Source organism: Myotis brandtii, unplaced genomic scaffold (genome assembly GCF_000412655.1).
Source record: "Myotis brandtii unplaced genomic scaffold, ASM41265v1 scaffold2658, whole genome shotgun sequence".
Taxonomy (NCBI): Eukaryota; Metazoa; Chordata; class Mammalia; order Chiroptera; family Vespertilionidae; genus Myotis; species Myotis brandtii.
In genome coordinates this window covers 77,101-91,499 of record NW_005360118.1, presented here as the reverse complement: position 1 = coordinate 91,499, position 14,399 = coordinate 77,101, and the positions used below count along the sequence as shown (strand labels likewise).

Below are 14,399 nucleotides of genomic sequence, written 5' to 3'. Positions count from 1 at the left end.
TGAGGGGCGCGGGGGGCGGGGTCGGGTGCACCGCGGTCTGGAGGGGCTGATGCCATTTTGGGGTCGCCCTGGGAACTTGAGCCACGGCGGTCACGATGGGATGCATCTGCCACGGGGGACCCCTGTGTCGTCGTGAAGGGCTCCGTGTCCGGGAGGGTGTGTGTGCATGGGGTTCCTGTCCCTCCATCGTGATGGGTTCCCTGTGCCCCCACCGAGGCTCCTCTCGTCGTGGGGTGTTTCTGTGTCACGGGGGCTGGTGTCACCGGGATTCTCTGTGTTCGAAGGGCCCTATCCCATTACAGACTCCCTATGGTTAGGGGGTTCCTAGGTCACTTCTGGGACTTCTTCCCTGGAAATCCTTGTGCCCGTGGGGAGCCTGTGCCATTGTGGGTGATGTCTGTGACAATGATGTGGGTGTCTGTGTACTAGGAGGGCTTCTGGCACGGGGCTGCCTCTGTTCTGGGGAACCCTGTGCCTTCTCTCAGCCTGGGGTTCTCTGCCATCACCGGGGCCCTATCTCCGTGGGTGCCCTGTGCCAGGGGAGCCTGGGGAGGAAACAGTCCTGAGGGCCAGCCTGCCTGGTCCATCGGTGGCCCAATCCCCTGGCAGAGCAGTGACCTGCACTCTGGTCAGTGACCCTGGGGTGGGTGACAGCAAGGATGGAACGGGAGGAGAGGGCTCACCTGGGCAGGAGCAGGATGGTGGCCCCCGCCTCTGCCTCCTGTCCCCCCACGAGCGTGTCCATCTGTGTGTCTCTCTGTCCCCCACATGCCCATCCTGTGCTGTGCCCATCTGTTCGTTTCTCTTCCGTGTGGATCCCGAAATCTTTCCAGGGAAAACGCCAGGAGGATGAAGGAAGGGGAGGGAGGAAGGGTGATGGGTGGGTGGGGAGAACCTGAGCCTGAGGTGGAGGTGGGGGCAGTGGGGGAGGCCTGGGTCCCTGTGGCCCTGCTCTGCCTGACAGCCTTTCTGGCCTCTGTCCCCCCAGTGCTCAGCATTGGGGAGGGCGGTTTCTGGGAGGGGACCGTGAAAGGCCGCACGGGCTGGTTCCCGGCCGACTGCGTGGAGGAGGTGCAGATGAGACAGTATGATACACGGCATGGTGAGTGACCCCCACATCCCCTGGGCTCCCTAGCTCCCCTCTGGCCTTGCTTGGAGCTGAATACATGTGCACATTCAGAGAAAAGACGAGGGTAAACTCAAACACATATTCGACGTGGACGCAAACTTGTGTGCACAGCAGACACACGGCACACACACACCCTGCACGTACCTACGGACACCACACAATAGTGGAAGCATGTGTGCTGTGCCCACAGGACACACATGTATGAACATGCATCTGTGTAGATCCCACATGTGCCCCCCAGTGACCATACAACTGCCCCCCCATGACCCTAAGAGAAATACTGGGTGCTTGGAGTGCGTGGTTCCTGCATGGCTGGCAGACAAGTAATGAGGTCAGTGTGAGAAGAGAGACGTCTTTCCAAAGTGGACAGATTGTCCAGGTGGGCAGTGTAGGGAGGCCTGGATCTGCCAAGAGGAAATGAGGCCAGTTGGGCCCAGAGGGGCTGTTGTGGGTGCCCTGCAGCCAGGCAGGCTGAGGGCAGCAGGTGGGATGGCCTTGGCCTCCAGGAAGGACCCCTCTGGGTACTGTGATCTGAGGCCCTTTGGAGGCCCCAGGCCAGGGCAGCTGCATAGCTGGGGAATAAATAGCCTTGCAATGAGCACTCAAGTCCAAGGAGTCTCCCAGACCCACGAGCGTTATTTCTGGCTTAGAGAGACCTCTCCTGAGTAGTGGCCAGTGGTGGTCACCAGTGGTATCTCTGGACCAAGGGCTCAGGGCCCTTTATCTGCACAGGGCTTGGGCCCTGGGTGGCTGTGCCCTCTTAATCTGGGTTGAGAGTTTCCCAAGGGACGCCTACCCCGAGGTGGCCCGGACTACTGTCCTGTGTGGAACGTGGCCTCTGACCTGCTCCTGAGCAGGTGCCTTCTCCTGTTTGCTTGGCTCTTCCCTGCTTGCCCCCATGGCTCTCCAGGTGGCTGGGTGTGTGGCAGGGATGCGACCCCGATTGTGTGCCTGTGGAGGGTAGGTGGGGCGGCCTGTTCCGGTGAGGAAGGCTTTCAGAGTTTGGGGCCTTGGTGCAAACCTGACGGGGAGGGGAGAGGGAGGAGGGGCCCTCCAGATGAGTTGAGTTGGGAGTGGTCTGTGCTCCCTCATGGGGTGGGCAGCGTTGGTTCTGGTTTGAGAACTGTGTGGCTCCAGGGCAGTTGGACTTGAGGCTGAGGCTGGGGGAGTGGGAGGGAGGTCTGGACTGGAGCTGGAGTTTGAGAATAGCATATGTTTATTAGGTGTTTGACGTGGGTTGGATCTTGTCTTGGGAGCCAGGATCACAGAGGCTGGCTCTCTGCCTGGAGAAGAGCAGGCAGCGCAGTGGTTTCACGTTTGTGTGCGGCCTTAACGCAGTGTTAGCACAAGATGCTCCCAGGTGCCTGAGGAGTCAGGGCTTCGAAGCAGAGGCGTTTGAGCTGAGCCTTGAAGGGTGACCAGGAGTCCTCTGGATGGTCAGCTGATGGTGGCGGGAGCAGAGCCCGTCTGCGCGTGCTGCCACCTGGCGTGCTCTGAGCAGCGTCCTGGTGTCAGCTGTGGTCTCAAGCACTTCCCATAGAGAAACCGACTCGCTTGCCCCAGCAGGTCCCAGAGGGAGGACAGCGGATGTTGGTCCATTTCTAGGAGGGCCGGTCCCACGGCCTGAGGAGCAGCCTCGTTTGTGACACAGGCGGTAGCTGCAGGGTCTGTGCTGTGGCCAGTGCAGTTCACAGGCTCTGGGTGGGTGACACCTGAGTGTGCAGGGAGGGGCGGTGGGGCTGGAATGGAGGTGTGAGGCCTGTTAGGTGGCTGTGGCTCCAGGGGGAACGCAGTGGACTAGAGTTTGTGGCAGGGTGGCAGGAGGAGACGGGGTGCTGTCTTGAGTGTGCAGGCCACTCAGGGTTAGTGTGAGGGCCAGGCAGGGTGGTTGGAGGCGGCTGAGGGGCGGGTGGGCTGAAGTCTTGGGAAGGGAGAGAGCACACAGAATCCTGCTGCAGGAGCTATCGGCCTCTGGGCAAGTGCAGGGCTCCTAGATGGGGTGGCTCTGGGGTTTGTCACCGAAAGAATGTCAGAAGGTACCTGGGTAGACAGGAGCATTTCCTGGGTGGGCAGAGGGAGAGAGGCCTATGGAGTCTGCCTGCTGGGAGGCACGGAGTAAGTCTGTCCTCGGTGCAGGCCGGGCCTGCCAGCACTCTGGGCAGAGTCTGATCTGGGACCCAGGGGCTGGGTTGTGCCAGAGGCCAGAGGCAGCCCAGGAATGGGAACCTGCTTCCAACAGGCCCAGATCCAAAGAAAGATCTGTTTCTGAGACTGGAGTAGGGACAGAGAGAGACTTAGAGGCCAAGGAGGGGACACTGTGCCAACACATGGGGGCCAGGCTGATGCCCGGGATTAGCAGAGAGGGTGCCTCCTACAGCCCCTGAGCTGTGAGGGGGAGATGATGAGGCGAAGCCCTGTCTGTTCGGAGGCTGGTTTGTAGGACACCTGGAAGGCTGTGGCTCTGGCAGCTGTCCTCCCCTCCCTCCCTTCCTCTGTCCCTCCCTTCCTCTCTCCCTTCTTCTCTCCCTCCCTTTCCAGTACTTGGGGGGGGGGGGGTCATGCTGTGTGTTTTCACTTCTGCTGGCTTCATGTGCCTGATTAATGAAACTGGAAAATGAATTTGTGTTATATAATAAATACATTTTGGTTGACAAAATCTGAAAATGGGAGGCTAGTGAACTATGGAGTTGGGGTCCTTTTGCAGGCAGGCACGGGGGACATGTCTACAGTTGGGTGAATGTGAGAAGGGTGTGGTGGAGGCAAGGAGGAGTCTGGTGCTGACCTGAGCAGTGATGAGGCCTGGCCTGCTCTGGCCTTGGGACGCAGGATGGTGAGTGCAGGGGTGTCCAAGCGGGTGTCCGTCACGATGGGCAGTGTGTGCAAAGAGGGGAGAAAAGAACAGATCAGTGCTTGGGAGGGTGCCAGGGTGATAAACCTAGGGGCCCCGCAGGGTGGATTTCCCTTCTCTATAGGGAGAGCCTGGAAGGGGACTGTCGGCATTCTGAGCATCACACAAGGTAGTGGCAGATCCTGCCACCCAGGCCAGTACTTGCCCTGACATGTGCATTAAGAGGGGCTCTTTCTTCTTTCCATCCAGCCTCTGCTTCCTCTACTCTTACATCCTTTATCCTTTGACTCACCCACTCGTCCTGCCATCATCTACTCATCTATCAACCCACCCAGACCACCCAGTGCACCCAACCCTCCTTCCTTTCATTCATCCACCCATTTTTCCATCCATCCATCCATCCATCTACCCACCTATCCATCCACCCCTCTGTCTGTCTGTCCATCCATTCATCAATCCATCCATCCATCCACCCACCCGCCCACCTCTCCTTCCATCCATCCACCTGTCCATCTGTCCAGCCATCCATCTTTACTTCTATCTATTCCTTCTTCCGTCCATCTGTCCGTCCTACCATCAGTTCATCCATGCACCCCTCCATCCATCCATTCATCCATCCATCCATCTGTCCATCAATCCATCTATTCACCCACCGATCTATCTACCTATCCTCCCACCCATCTGTTTATCTATCTGTCTGTCCATCTATCCATTGGTCCATCCCTCCATCCATCTGCCCATCCATCCATCCATCCATCAATCCATCTACCCATCCATCCCTTCTTTCATCCATCTCTCCATTTGTTCATCCATTTATCCATCCCTCTATCCATCTGTCTATTCGCCAATCCATTTGTCCATCCATCATTCGTCTGTCCATTAATCTACACACTCTCTCGTCCATCTGTCTGTCCATCTGTCTGTCTGTTCATCCATATGTCCACCTATCCTTCCATCCATCCACCAATATAGTTATCCCCTCTCCATCAAACCACTCAGTCCACCTTCCCATTTGTTTATGTATCTGTTACCCTTTGATCCCTTCATCCATCCCTCCTGCTCTCTATCCCTCCTTCCATCTATTTCTTGTTCCATCCCTCCTTCCCTCCATCCATCATATAGTCATTCGTCTAACAACCCACCCACCCAGTAGTCCACCCATCTATCCTTCTAGTTATCTAGGTGCTAGGATCACAGAAATAAATGTTAGCTCACAATTAGTGGAAGAGATAGGTTATCAAAAATCATAGGGCCCTAGCTGGTTTGGCTCAGTGGATAGAGCATCGGCCTGCGGACTGAAGGGTCCCGGGTTTGATTCCGCCCAAGGGCACATACCTGGGTTGTGGGCTCGATCCCCAGGGTGGGGCATGCAGGAGACAGCCGATCAACGATTCTCTCTCCTCATTGATGTTTCTATCTCTCTCTCCCTCTCCCTTCCTCTCTGAAATCAATAAAAATACATTTTAAAAAAATCAGATTCTCATTTGATCTCATTTCCTACCCTGAGTGCCCGCCCCCAGGAAATCCTTTACCCATGCAATCTATGGTGGCTAGCTCATGGCCTGTGCCTTTGCTCAAGTGTCTCTTCCTGGGTAGGCCTTCATGTGACCACCCATCCATCCATCTTTACATCCATTATCCCTCCATCACCTAGAACCGTGAACTTTCTCTGTAACCCCGTCCTGCATCCTCTTAACACTTACCAGCATTTGACATGTTATGTATATACGTATTTCTTGTCTGCTCTCCCTCTCTTCGAAAGAATTGTAAACTCTATAGGGTAGGGGCTTAGTTCTGTTATCTGCTGTATTCTCAGAGGCCTAAAACAAAGAGTGCCTGGTGCACAGCAGGAGTTCAATAAATACTTGTTGAATGGATAAATTAATCTTGAGAAATACTAAAATGATAGAGAATGAGGGAGGAGTTGAGGGATGAAATGTGAGTGGCAGTGGAACCATCTGGGGGACACCTTGGAGGCAGAGGTGCTATGAGGTCTGGGAGACAGAGAATCTGGTTCATGGGCAGCTGGAGAAGTGAGCCTGGAGCAGGGAGGTGCTGGATGGGTATGTCCCATAGAACCTGCAGGTTTGCAGGGGATCAGGGAGGCTCAGGGTGGGACAGTGGCTGTGAGGGACGCCAAGATCAAGAGTACAGGTGGGAAAAAGCTCTGTGCGTTGTAGTGACATCAGGGAAGGGACCCAGCCCCCACACCCGGACTCTGTGCACTCAGAGGCTGGACCTGGAGCAAGGGACCCCGTGAGGTTGAGCATCAGTGGGCCGTGTGAGGGGTTCAGTGAAGACACAGTGCTGCTTCCATGGCAGTGCATGTGGGCATGTAGCATGACATAGGTACATGACTGGACACAGAGACATGCATATGCACAAGCACATGTGAGCACAGCACTTACATGCGACTGTGGGCCACACACATGTGCCTCACACATGGACATCTTTGCTGGTAACTCCGGGCTCCGATTCTCTGTGGCCTTGTCCGGTCTGCCATGTGCATGGGGGAGAGATGACCCACAGCCCCTGCCCTGTTCTGAACCCTGACCCCAGAAGCCAGAATTTCCCATATGGTCCCCTCAGCCCTCTGACCTCAGGACCTCTGGGCCCAGGACCCGGGATTTCCCCCACTCCCCACTTCCATGTGGCACAACCAGGCCAGGGGGTGTGGGCAGAGGCTGCTGACCACTGTGGTTGAGGGGCTGTTCAGGCCGCTTGGAGGATATGACCCTCCATCAGCAACTGAAACTCCCCTCAGAAACACGGGAGGACCGGACGAAGCGACTTTTCCGCCACTACACTGTGGGCTCCTATGACAGCCTCACCTCTCACAGGTACCGCAGGGCAGGTGGGCAGGTGGGCAGGTGGGCACGCATGTGAGTGGGATGTCAAATGTAAAGGGAGGCTGAGAGCTGGTCAAGGAGGCCTGGGTGAAGAGGAAGGAGGAGGGAGCGGTGGTGCCCAGCCTTCTGTCTTCTGCCCTCCCGGGTCCGTCCAAGGGCAACCCTCCGAGGGTGGGTCCTGCCTGAGGGACCCTTCTTGGGGCATGCGTGGGGGTCAGCTTGGCCAGCGTGTTAGCAGGCTTCCCCTCACCCCTCCCTGCTTTCCTCCACCAGCGATTATGTCATTGATGACAAGGTGGCCATCCTGCAGAAACGGGACCACGAGGGCTTTGGGTTCGTGCTTCGGGGGGCCAAAGGTAATGAAGGGTTGGGCGCTGGGGTGTCAGGCTGGCAGGGGCTGCAAACTGTTTGGGGCTTTTGTTCCGCCCCTCTGCTCTCCTCCCTGCCCCTGCTCCTGTCCCCAGTGTCACCCCATCCCCTCTCCAGGCCCCACCCCTCCTTGTCCCTCTGCTGTGACTATACTCTTGGTCTGGAATGTCTCAGTACAGGGCAGGGACTCCTCCTCCTTGTGGACGTCCAAGATTGCTGCTCTTGTGTGCTTGACCCAGTGGGGCCTCTCGGTGGGGGTGAGAGGGGAGTTTCTCAGAGGGATGTACCTTGGATTCCCGAACTGGCTCTTGTCCTGGGTGGCGCCTGCCCACTGCCCAGCCCAGGGCGCTCTGCCTGGTTTTATCTGTTCGCCATGTTGCACCACTCTTGGGCTGTTACTGTGTGACAACCGCCTCCACCTGGACACACTAGTGAAGCCCCTCCCTAACGCCCCGCCCACCCTGCAGCAGAGACCCCCATCGAGGAGTTCACCCCCACACCGGCCTTCCCTGCACTTCAGTACCTCGAGTCTGTGGATGTGGAGGGCGTGGCCTGGAGGGCCGGGCTGCGCACGGGAGACTTCCTCATCGAGGTGAGGCTCATCCTTACCTGTGCGTCTAGGTGGGTGCTGACCTCTGAGCCCTGAGGACACACCTGGACCACCCCCACCCACCTGCCTGTCTGTCCCAGGTGAACGGGGTGAACGTGGTGAAGGTTGGACATAAGCAGGTGGTGGCTCTGATCCGCCAGGGCGGGAACCGTCTCGTCATGAAGGTTGTGTCGGTGACAAGGAAGCCGGAAGAAGACGGGGCTCGACGCAGAGGTGAGGTGTCAGGCTCTCCCCTCTGGCTCCTGACCTTAGACCTCTAATCCCAGGCCCATGTTTCTCTGCCCATCCCCTGACCCCAGACTGCTGACATCAGATGTCTGAACCCAAGTGAAATGCCCCATTCGTGGCTTGGGTGCTTTCCCAGTTCTTGCTGTTGGACTGGCCCCCTGGCCCCCAGTCTGTGACCCCTGACCCCAGGTTACCCCTTCTCAGATCCCCGCCCCCTGCTTCCTGGCATCCCCCAGCCCCTGGTGTGGAAGAGCCCTCCTTCCCTGCACTGCCAGCAGCTGCCTGGAGGCCGGGGTTGCCATAGCAACTGTGAGGTTGACGCTGCCTTCCGCTCATTGTCGGAGGGAAGGGGGAGGTGGCACCTGAGGGAAGAGGAAGAGCGTCTTCTCCCTGCGCGATGTCGCGGATCAGCCTGGGCCCAGGAGGCTTTGCTGGCCGGACCCAGCCCAAGCCCTGGCTTAGCTGACCACACCAGAGTCCCCTGAGGGGCAGTGGCCTCCAGGGTCTGGGAGAGCCCTGGAGCAGCAAGAGTCCCGCCTGCTGGGGACCCCTCCCAGCCCCCACCCCATGGCTCTGGTGCCCCTTGCTCAGCCTTCAGAGGCTAAAGGGTGGGCACTCAGGCTAGAGCTGGCCAGCACCGTGACCCCTCCTGGGGCTCTTGACCACCTCCTGAGGCCCCTGGCCAGCCCGGCCCTCAGCACCCCCTGAGCTCCCAGCGCCATGAAGAAGTTTGCATCCAGCCGCAGCCTGAACAAGATCCTGGCGCAATGTGACACGTCCTCACGGGAGTACGAGGAGATCCAGGCGGTGGAGCGCAAGTGGCACCTGCACCTGGCCACGCCGCGCTGCCTGCTGCTGGACAGGAGGTCCAAGGCCTCCCTCTTCTTTGCAGCCCCGCCGCCCCCCAAGAGGGCCCCCAGCACCACATTGACCCTGCGTTCCAAGTCCATGACGGCTGAGCTTGAGGAACTTGGTGAGCAGTGGGGGCGGGAGGTTGAGGGCAGCCCAGGGTGGGTGGCCAGGTGGAGTGAGCTGGCGCCAAAGCCAGGCAGAGGGAGAGAGGGCAGGAAGGACAGACAGATGTGTGAAGAGGTCTAAGGTAAATGGGTGGGTGCTGGAATGGTGGGATGATGAGGGGGAGACATGTGGATGGGATGAGGGCCAAGGGGCTGGAGACAGGGCTGGAGATGGATATGGGGCCACCAGATGGTGGCGGAAGCAGGGCCTGGCCCACCAGTGTGTCTGCATGCGTGTACATGTGCTGCCTGTGGCTCTCCAGTCTGACTTTACTCCTTCGTTTCACCCACGTGAGAAAAGGGCAGGAGTCCGGGCCCTGGGCTCTGCCCCGGCTCTGCCGGGCACTGGCTGTGTGACTTGTGCATCTGTTTTACCCTCTCAGCACCAGCTCACTCACTGGTTGAGCAGGGTAATTACAGTGAGCGGCTGACCTCACAGGGCTGTGTGCACCTCACTGCTTCAGTGACGGGCAGGCCTTCGTGGGCTGCAGGAGGCACATAAGAGTGTGTCAGGGCTTTGATGGGGCATGTTGTGGGCACAATCCCAGAGTGATGTTGGTAACCTCATTGTGGGCCTGTCTCGAGATACGTGACTGTTAATAGCCTCGTCATAGGTGTGTCCAGATATACGTAGCCATGTCCTGATATTCGTGACCATCAGCGTCCTCATCATGAGCGTGTCCTAGTCACATGACTGTTAATGTGCTCTGTCCTTCTACAGTCTATACCCAGTTCTAGTCCCAGACTTTACCCTGGCTTCAGCCAGGATCTATCCCAGTCCTGACCCTGATCCTGGTTCTAGAATGAGCTTCAACCCTGGCTTAGGTTTGGTTCTTCCCTAGCCATAGAAAGAGCCCTACCTGTCTGCTAAAGTTATTCCTGACCTGAGTCATTGACTGAGCCCTGATCCCATCCTGGCCATGGGCTGAGCCACCCTGTGCAAGCTGGTACTCTTGACTGTAGTTTATCATGGAAGACAGCCACCAAGATCAACAGAATTGACAGGATTTTCCTTCCCCATGAATATTATGAATAAAATAAAAACACATAGCTAACTTAAAACAAAAGAACAGGAATTCTCTAGGTCTCAAAAATGAAGAAAGAAATCAGAGCCAAAAAGAGAGGAAGCTGATGCTGCCATAGTCCATGATGGCTTGGGACAGGATGTAGATTCCCAGGGCAAGGGGTTGAGGCTTTGATGCCCCCACAAAGCCAAGAGATATGGTTTTGGACCCAAAGCTGGAACCACACCCAAGAACTGGAATTAGCATCAAAAGAACTGAAAATCATAGAAGAATATGAAAGAGACAAAATAATGTGTTTAAATACAGAGTTTAAGAGAAATGACAGAATTCATAGTGAAAGAACAAGACAGTACCAAAAGGAAAAAAGAAAGAAAGAAAAAGCAGATCTTAAAAGGATTCCTAAAAAACTGTATTGAAACAAAAATTATAGCCACTGGGACTTAAAAAAAAAATCTCTGAGATGAACAGGATTCCTCAGTGTGGCAGGGTTGTTCACAGACCCAGCTGAAGAAGAAAACAGTGAATTAGAAAAGTCTGAAGAGATCACCTAAAATGCAGCACAGGAGACAAGGAGATAACAAACTATCAAAGGGCAGATGAGACACAAAAGAATAAAAACTTTGGGGAAGAGGCAACATTTGAAGAGTAAATGGTTGATAATTTTCAAAATTGAAAAAGGAGACGAGACTCCAGTTTAAAGAAGTGTAAGTCCCAAGCAAGGAAATATAAAATAAATCTACACATGTAGACTTGTCATAGTAAAACTTCAGAACACCATAGACAAAAAGAAAAATTGTAACCACCAGAGAAAGAAGCTGGGTGACCTAGGAAGGAAGGGAAGACTGACAGCTGATTTCTAATCAGCAATAGTAGCTTCTAGGAGACGATGGAATGATAACTTCAGAGTCTTGTGTGAAAATGCTTTTCCACCTAGAATTCTATATCCTGCTAAAACCCACTCATTCAAGAGTGCAGCAGGGAAGCTAGCAGACTTCTGGCCTCAGGGTCACAAGGGTTCAAGGTTAGTCATGGGGAGCTGATCTGCTACACTGATTGAGGGTCCAAACTGATCAATGAACCAATACCCCTAGGCAGCGAGGTCTGGCTAGACACCATCTTGAGGCTCTGGTGGGCGGGTCCCAGGAGCCTCCTTCCAGAGGCTGTTACCCAGCCATGCTCAGCAGCACGTTCAGAAGGGAGCCCCCAGTTCTGCATGAAGAGGTGCTTGGGCAACCCCAGATCTGTAATCCAGGGACCAGTGGCTGCTCTGTGTGAAGAAACCCTTGAACAGCAGATCCTCCCTCCTCTCTGCCCTGGTCCAGGGCTTTCCCTCTGCTGCTGTGTAACCCTCGTCTTCCAGGGGCTCACTCCTGCAGCCTCAGGTCGGCGTCATCTTCGTCCACTTTTCCGGAGCAGAGTTTCGGGAAGGATGAGGAAGGAACAGCTTAGCACAGAGCCTCTGTCCACACTGCTGACTGAGGGGTCACGGCTTTGGTTGAAGCTGGACCCAGGCTTTTTTTTTTCTCTGTTTGGAGGAGAATCCATTCTGCCCCCCAGAGGACAGCTGTCCTGGGAAGCCAGCCCAGGTGCCGACCTCTAGAAATACCTGGTTTGAGGAAGCCAGGCCAGCATCAGGGTCTTCCCACGTACTACAGAGCTCAGCTTGCGGTCCAGTGTTGGTGCTTTCAAAAGGTAGAAATAAGGCCCGTTGGCTCACTGCCAGTATTAACATGTCAGTTCTGTGTCACACTGTTGAGAACTGATGGGACCATTTAGGGTCCCTGTAGTCTATCAAGAAGATGACCTAAATAGCTGGAAAGAAAGGAAGATGTGAGGTGACAAAAAAAGCAGGTGGCAAGGGTGGGGGCTCATAGAGAGTGTGGGGGAGAAGCAAAGCCCTGAATGGCTGAGGGGCTGGCAGAAACAACAGAGAGGAAGGGGCTGGGCAGGGACCCTCCCCTGAGACAGGTGGCAGAAGGAAGGGCAGGACACCCCAGTGCTCTTAGGCAAGTGCGCATCGGGGTTCCCACATGCTCATCTCCTCAATAAGAACCAAGGACGTGCTGGGGCTGCAGAGGCCAGTGGAGACCCAGACTTGGGAGTGCCCGGTGGGTCTGAGTCCCCTCCTGCTCACCCACTTTCTCATGGTAAATCTTGAGCTTCTGGGTCTTTTTTCCTCTGTGATGAGGACGTTGGGGCAGGTGCCACGTCAGTGTGCGGTCTCTGACTGGCCTGCCCTTTGTTGGAAACACACTGTGCAGAATGTCCCCGGGCAACCAGTGATGCCATCAGTGACCCCATACTTGGTTTTTATGGGATTTGCCCTGTCTCTAAAAAATTTGACTGACTTGTCTGTGGATGTCTCCACATGTGTGTGCATGTCTGTGTGTGCATGTCTGTGTGTGCATGAGCATGAATGTGTGCACATGTGTGAGTGGATGTGTGGGGACGTAGAAAAGCATGTGCACATCGTGTGTGAGTGGATGTGCACAAGCATGTATGTAAACATGTGTGAGTGGACATACACAAGCGAGTGTATAAGTATGTGTGGATGTGCATGAGCATGTGTGTAATCGTGTGTGAGTAGACATGTATAAACATGTGCGTGAACATCATGTGTGGACTTGTGTGTGAGTTGACATGCACAAATGTGTGGACATATGTGTACGCAAACATGCATGGGCAGCGTGTGTGCACATGTGTGAGTCAATGTATGTGGATGTGCACAAGTGTGTGTGTGTCGTGTGTGTAGGCACACACAAGTGTGCATGAGTGTGAGTGGAACTGCATGGGCCTCATGTGTACATGTGTGAGTGGACTGTAAATGTGTGTGCGCACGTGTGTGTGTGCATGCACACAAAAGCATATGTCTCTGCTTGTGATTGTTTCTGCCTCGAGTTTCAAGCTGTGTACTAATTTGGCATTGGGCAGATTTGCCCCTCTGGTCTGGTAGAGAGTGTAGGTTGGGGGTTGTGGGGATCTGGGAGGTCCTGGTTGTTAGAAGGGGTGGGAGAAGAGAGGTGGGGCAAAGGGAGTGGGGAATGGGGCCCAGGTGCTGAGGATGAAGCCTGCCTCTTACCCCCTTTGCTCTGTTTCTTGATTCCAAGCCTCCATTCGGAGAAGGAAAGGGGGTGAGTCATCTGCTGTGTCCCCAGGGCTACAGCTTCGCCTGATCCCTGTCCAGGGAAGTGCTGGTGTATGAGGAGGTTCCAGTTCACTCAGGGTGGTCCGGAGGCCTGGGCTGTACCCTCCTGATGGCCTTTTCTCTGGGATCTGGTGGGAGCACAGTAGAAGGACCTGGCTAGGGTCACCTGGGGATGTGATAGGCTTGGTCAGGGGCCTTGTGGCTCAGGTGAGCTGGGGTGGCCTGGTGAGGCAGAGCTGGGAACCCCCAGAGTGGAGGCCTGGAGCCAGGGAGGGCGGGTTTAGGACCCAGCTGTGACACTTCGGGGGTGGGAGTGTCTGGTGCTTGACTTGGCCCAGGTTGCTTCTTCTTGTCTGCTCTGGGGGCTCCCTTGTGCCTGGTGTGTGGGTGCTGTTTCCGTGCTGATCTGTTTTGGGGTCAAGCCCAGTGCTGACAGTCCCTCAGAGCATGAGTCTGGGCCCACAGCACTGGGGAGACAGCCTGGAGTTCCTACTCCAGCATCGCCAACCTGTTGGCTTCCCCACCCCTTGCTGCTACCTTCAGACCTCATCTGCCACGTCCTCTGAGGCTCCTCCCTGTACGTCCGGCCTGGTTTCGAGGGACACAGCATCCATGTGGGGACAGAGTCTGGGCCTGGGCACTGAGGGCCAGTATCTGTCAGATCTCAGGGCCTGGCTTCCGCCAGCTTCTCCCACCTCTCAGTGAACAGGAGTCCAGGCCACACAGAAGCCAGAGGTGGCTCTGTGGCCCCTCATTGTTCATGTACCCAGTGCTCACTGGTCCTCACTCTGGGACCCACGGGCCTTTCCTGTGCCAGCACACACCTGCCCGCCTGCAGTCCACTCTCCTGCACAACCTGCAGCCTGGCCCTCTGAGCTCTCGCCGCCCCTTCCCCAGTCCCAATGAAGTGCTTTCCTGGGCATCTTTTCAGGCGTTAAAACAGGTGATGGAGTCTCCTCTGTGGACACTTTTGTGCACACCTTGAGGCCGACATGCGAACTATTTCTGGAGCACATCGGTTCTGTGCTCGGCTCATTAGCGGGGCTCCCAGGGAGCTGTGCTGTGGCCTGCGCACTGCCTCCAGTTGGAGGGGCAGTGATGGTGATTCATCGCCCCCACAGGCCCGGCTTGTTCAAACAGCCGCATCCGCCCCGGCCCCGCCACAGCTGTGTGTGTGAGT

The 14,399-nt window shown here is 55.9% G+C and overlaps 1 protein-coding gene across 1 annotated transcript in view; it reads left to right on the top strand.

Moving 5' to 3' along the window:
• The window catches only part of SHANK3 (SH3 and multiple ankyrin repeat domains 3), a 48,470-nt gene that overhangs the window by 13,990 nt on the left and 20,081 nt on the right, over positions 1–14,399 (top strand). Inside the window, exons 10-17 of the mRNA XM_014541197.1 lie at positions 430–521; positions 834–1,102; positions 6,742–6,817; positions 7,100–7,182; positions 7,663–7,787; positions 7,886–8,018; positions 8,926–9,006; positions 13,182–13,205. Of these exons, the coding sequence (XP_014396683.1) occupies positions 430–521; positions 834–1,102; positions 6,742–6,817; positions 7,100–7,182; positions 7,663–7,787; positions 7,886–8,018; positions 8,926–9,006; positions 13,182–13,205 (883 nt within the window). The remainder of the gene's footprint in view (positions 1–429; positions 522–833; positions 1,103–6,741; positions 6,818–7,099; positions 7,183–7,662; positions 7,788–7,885; positions 8,019–8,925; positions 9,007–13,181; positions 13,206–14,399) is intronic.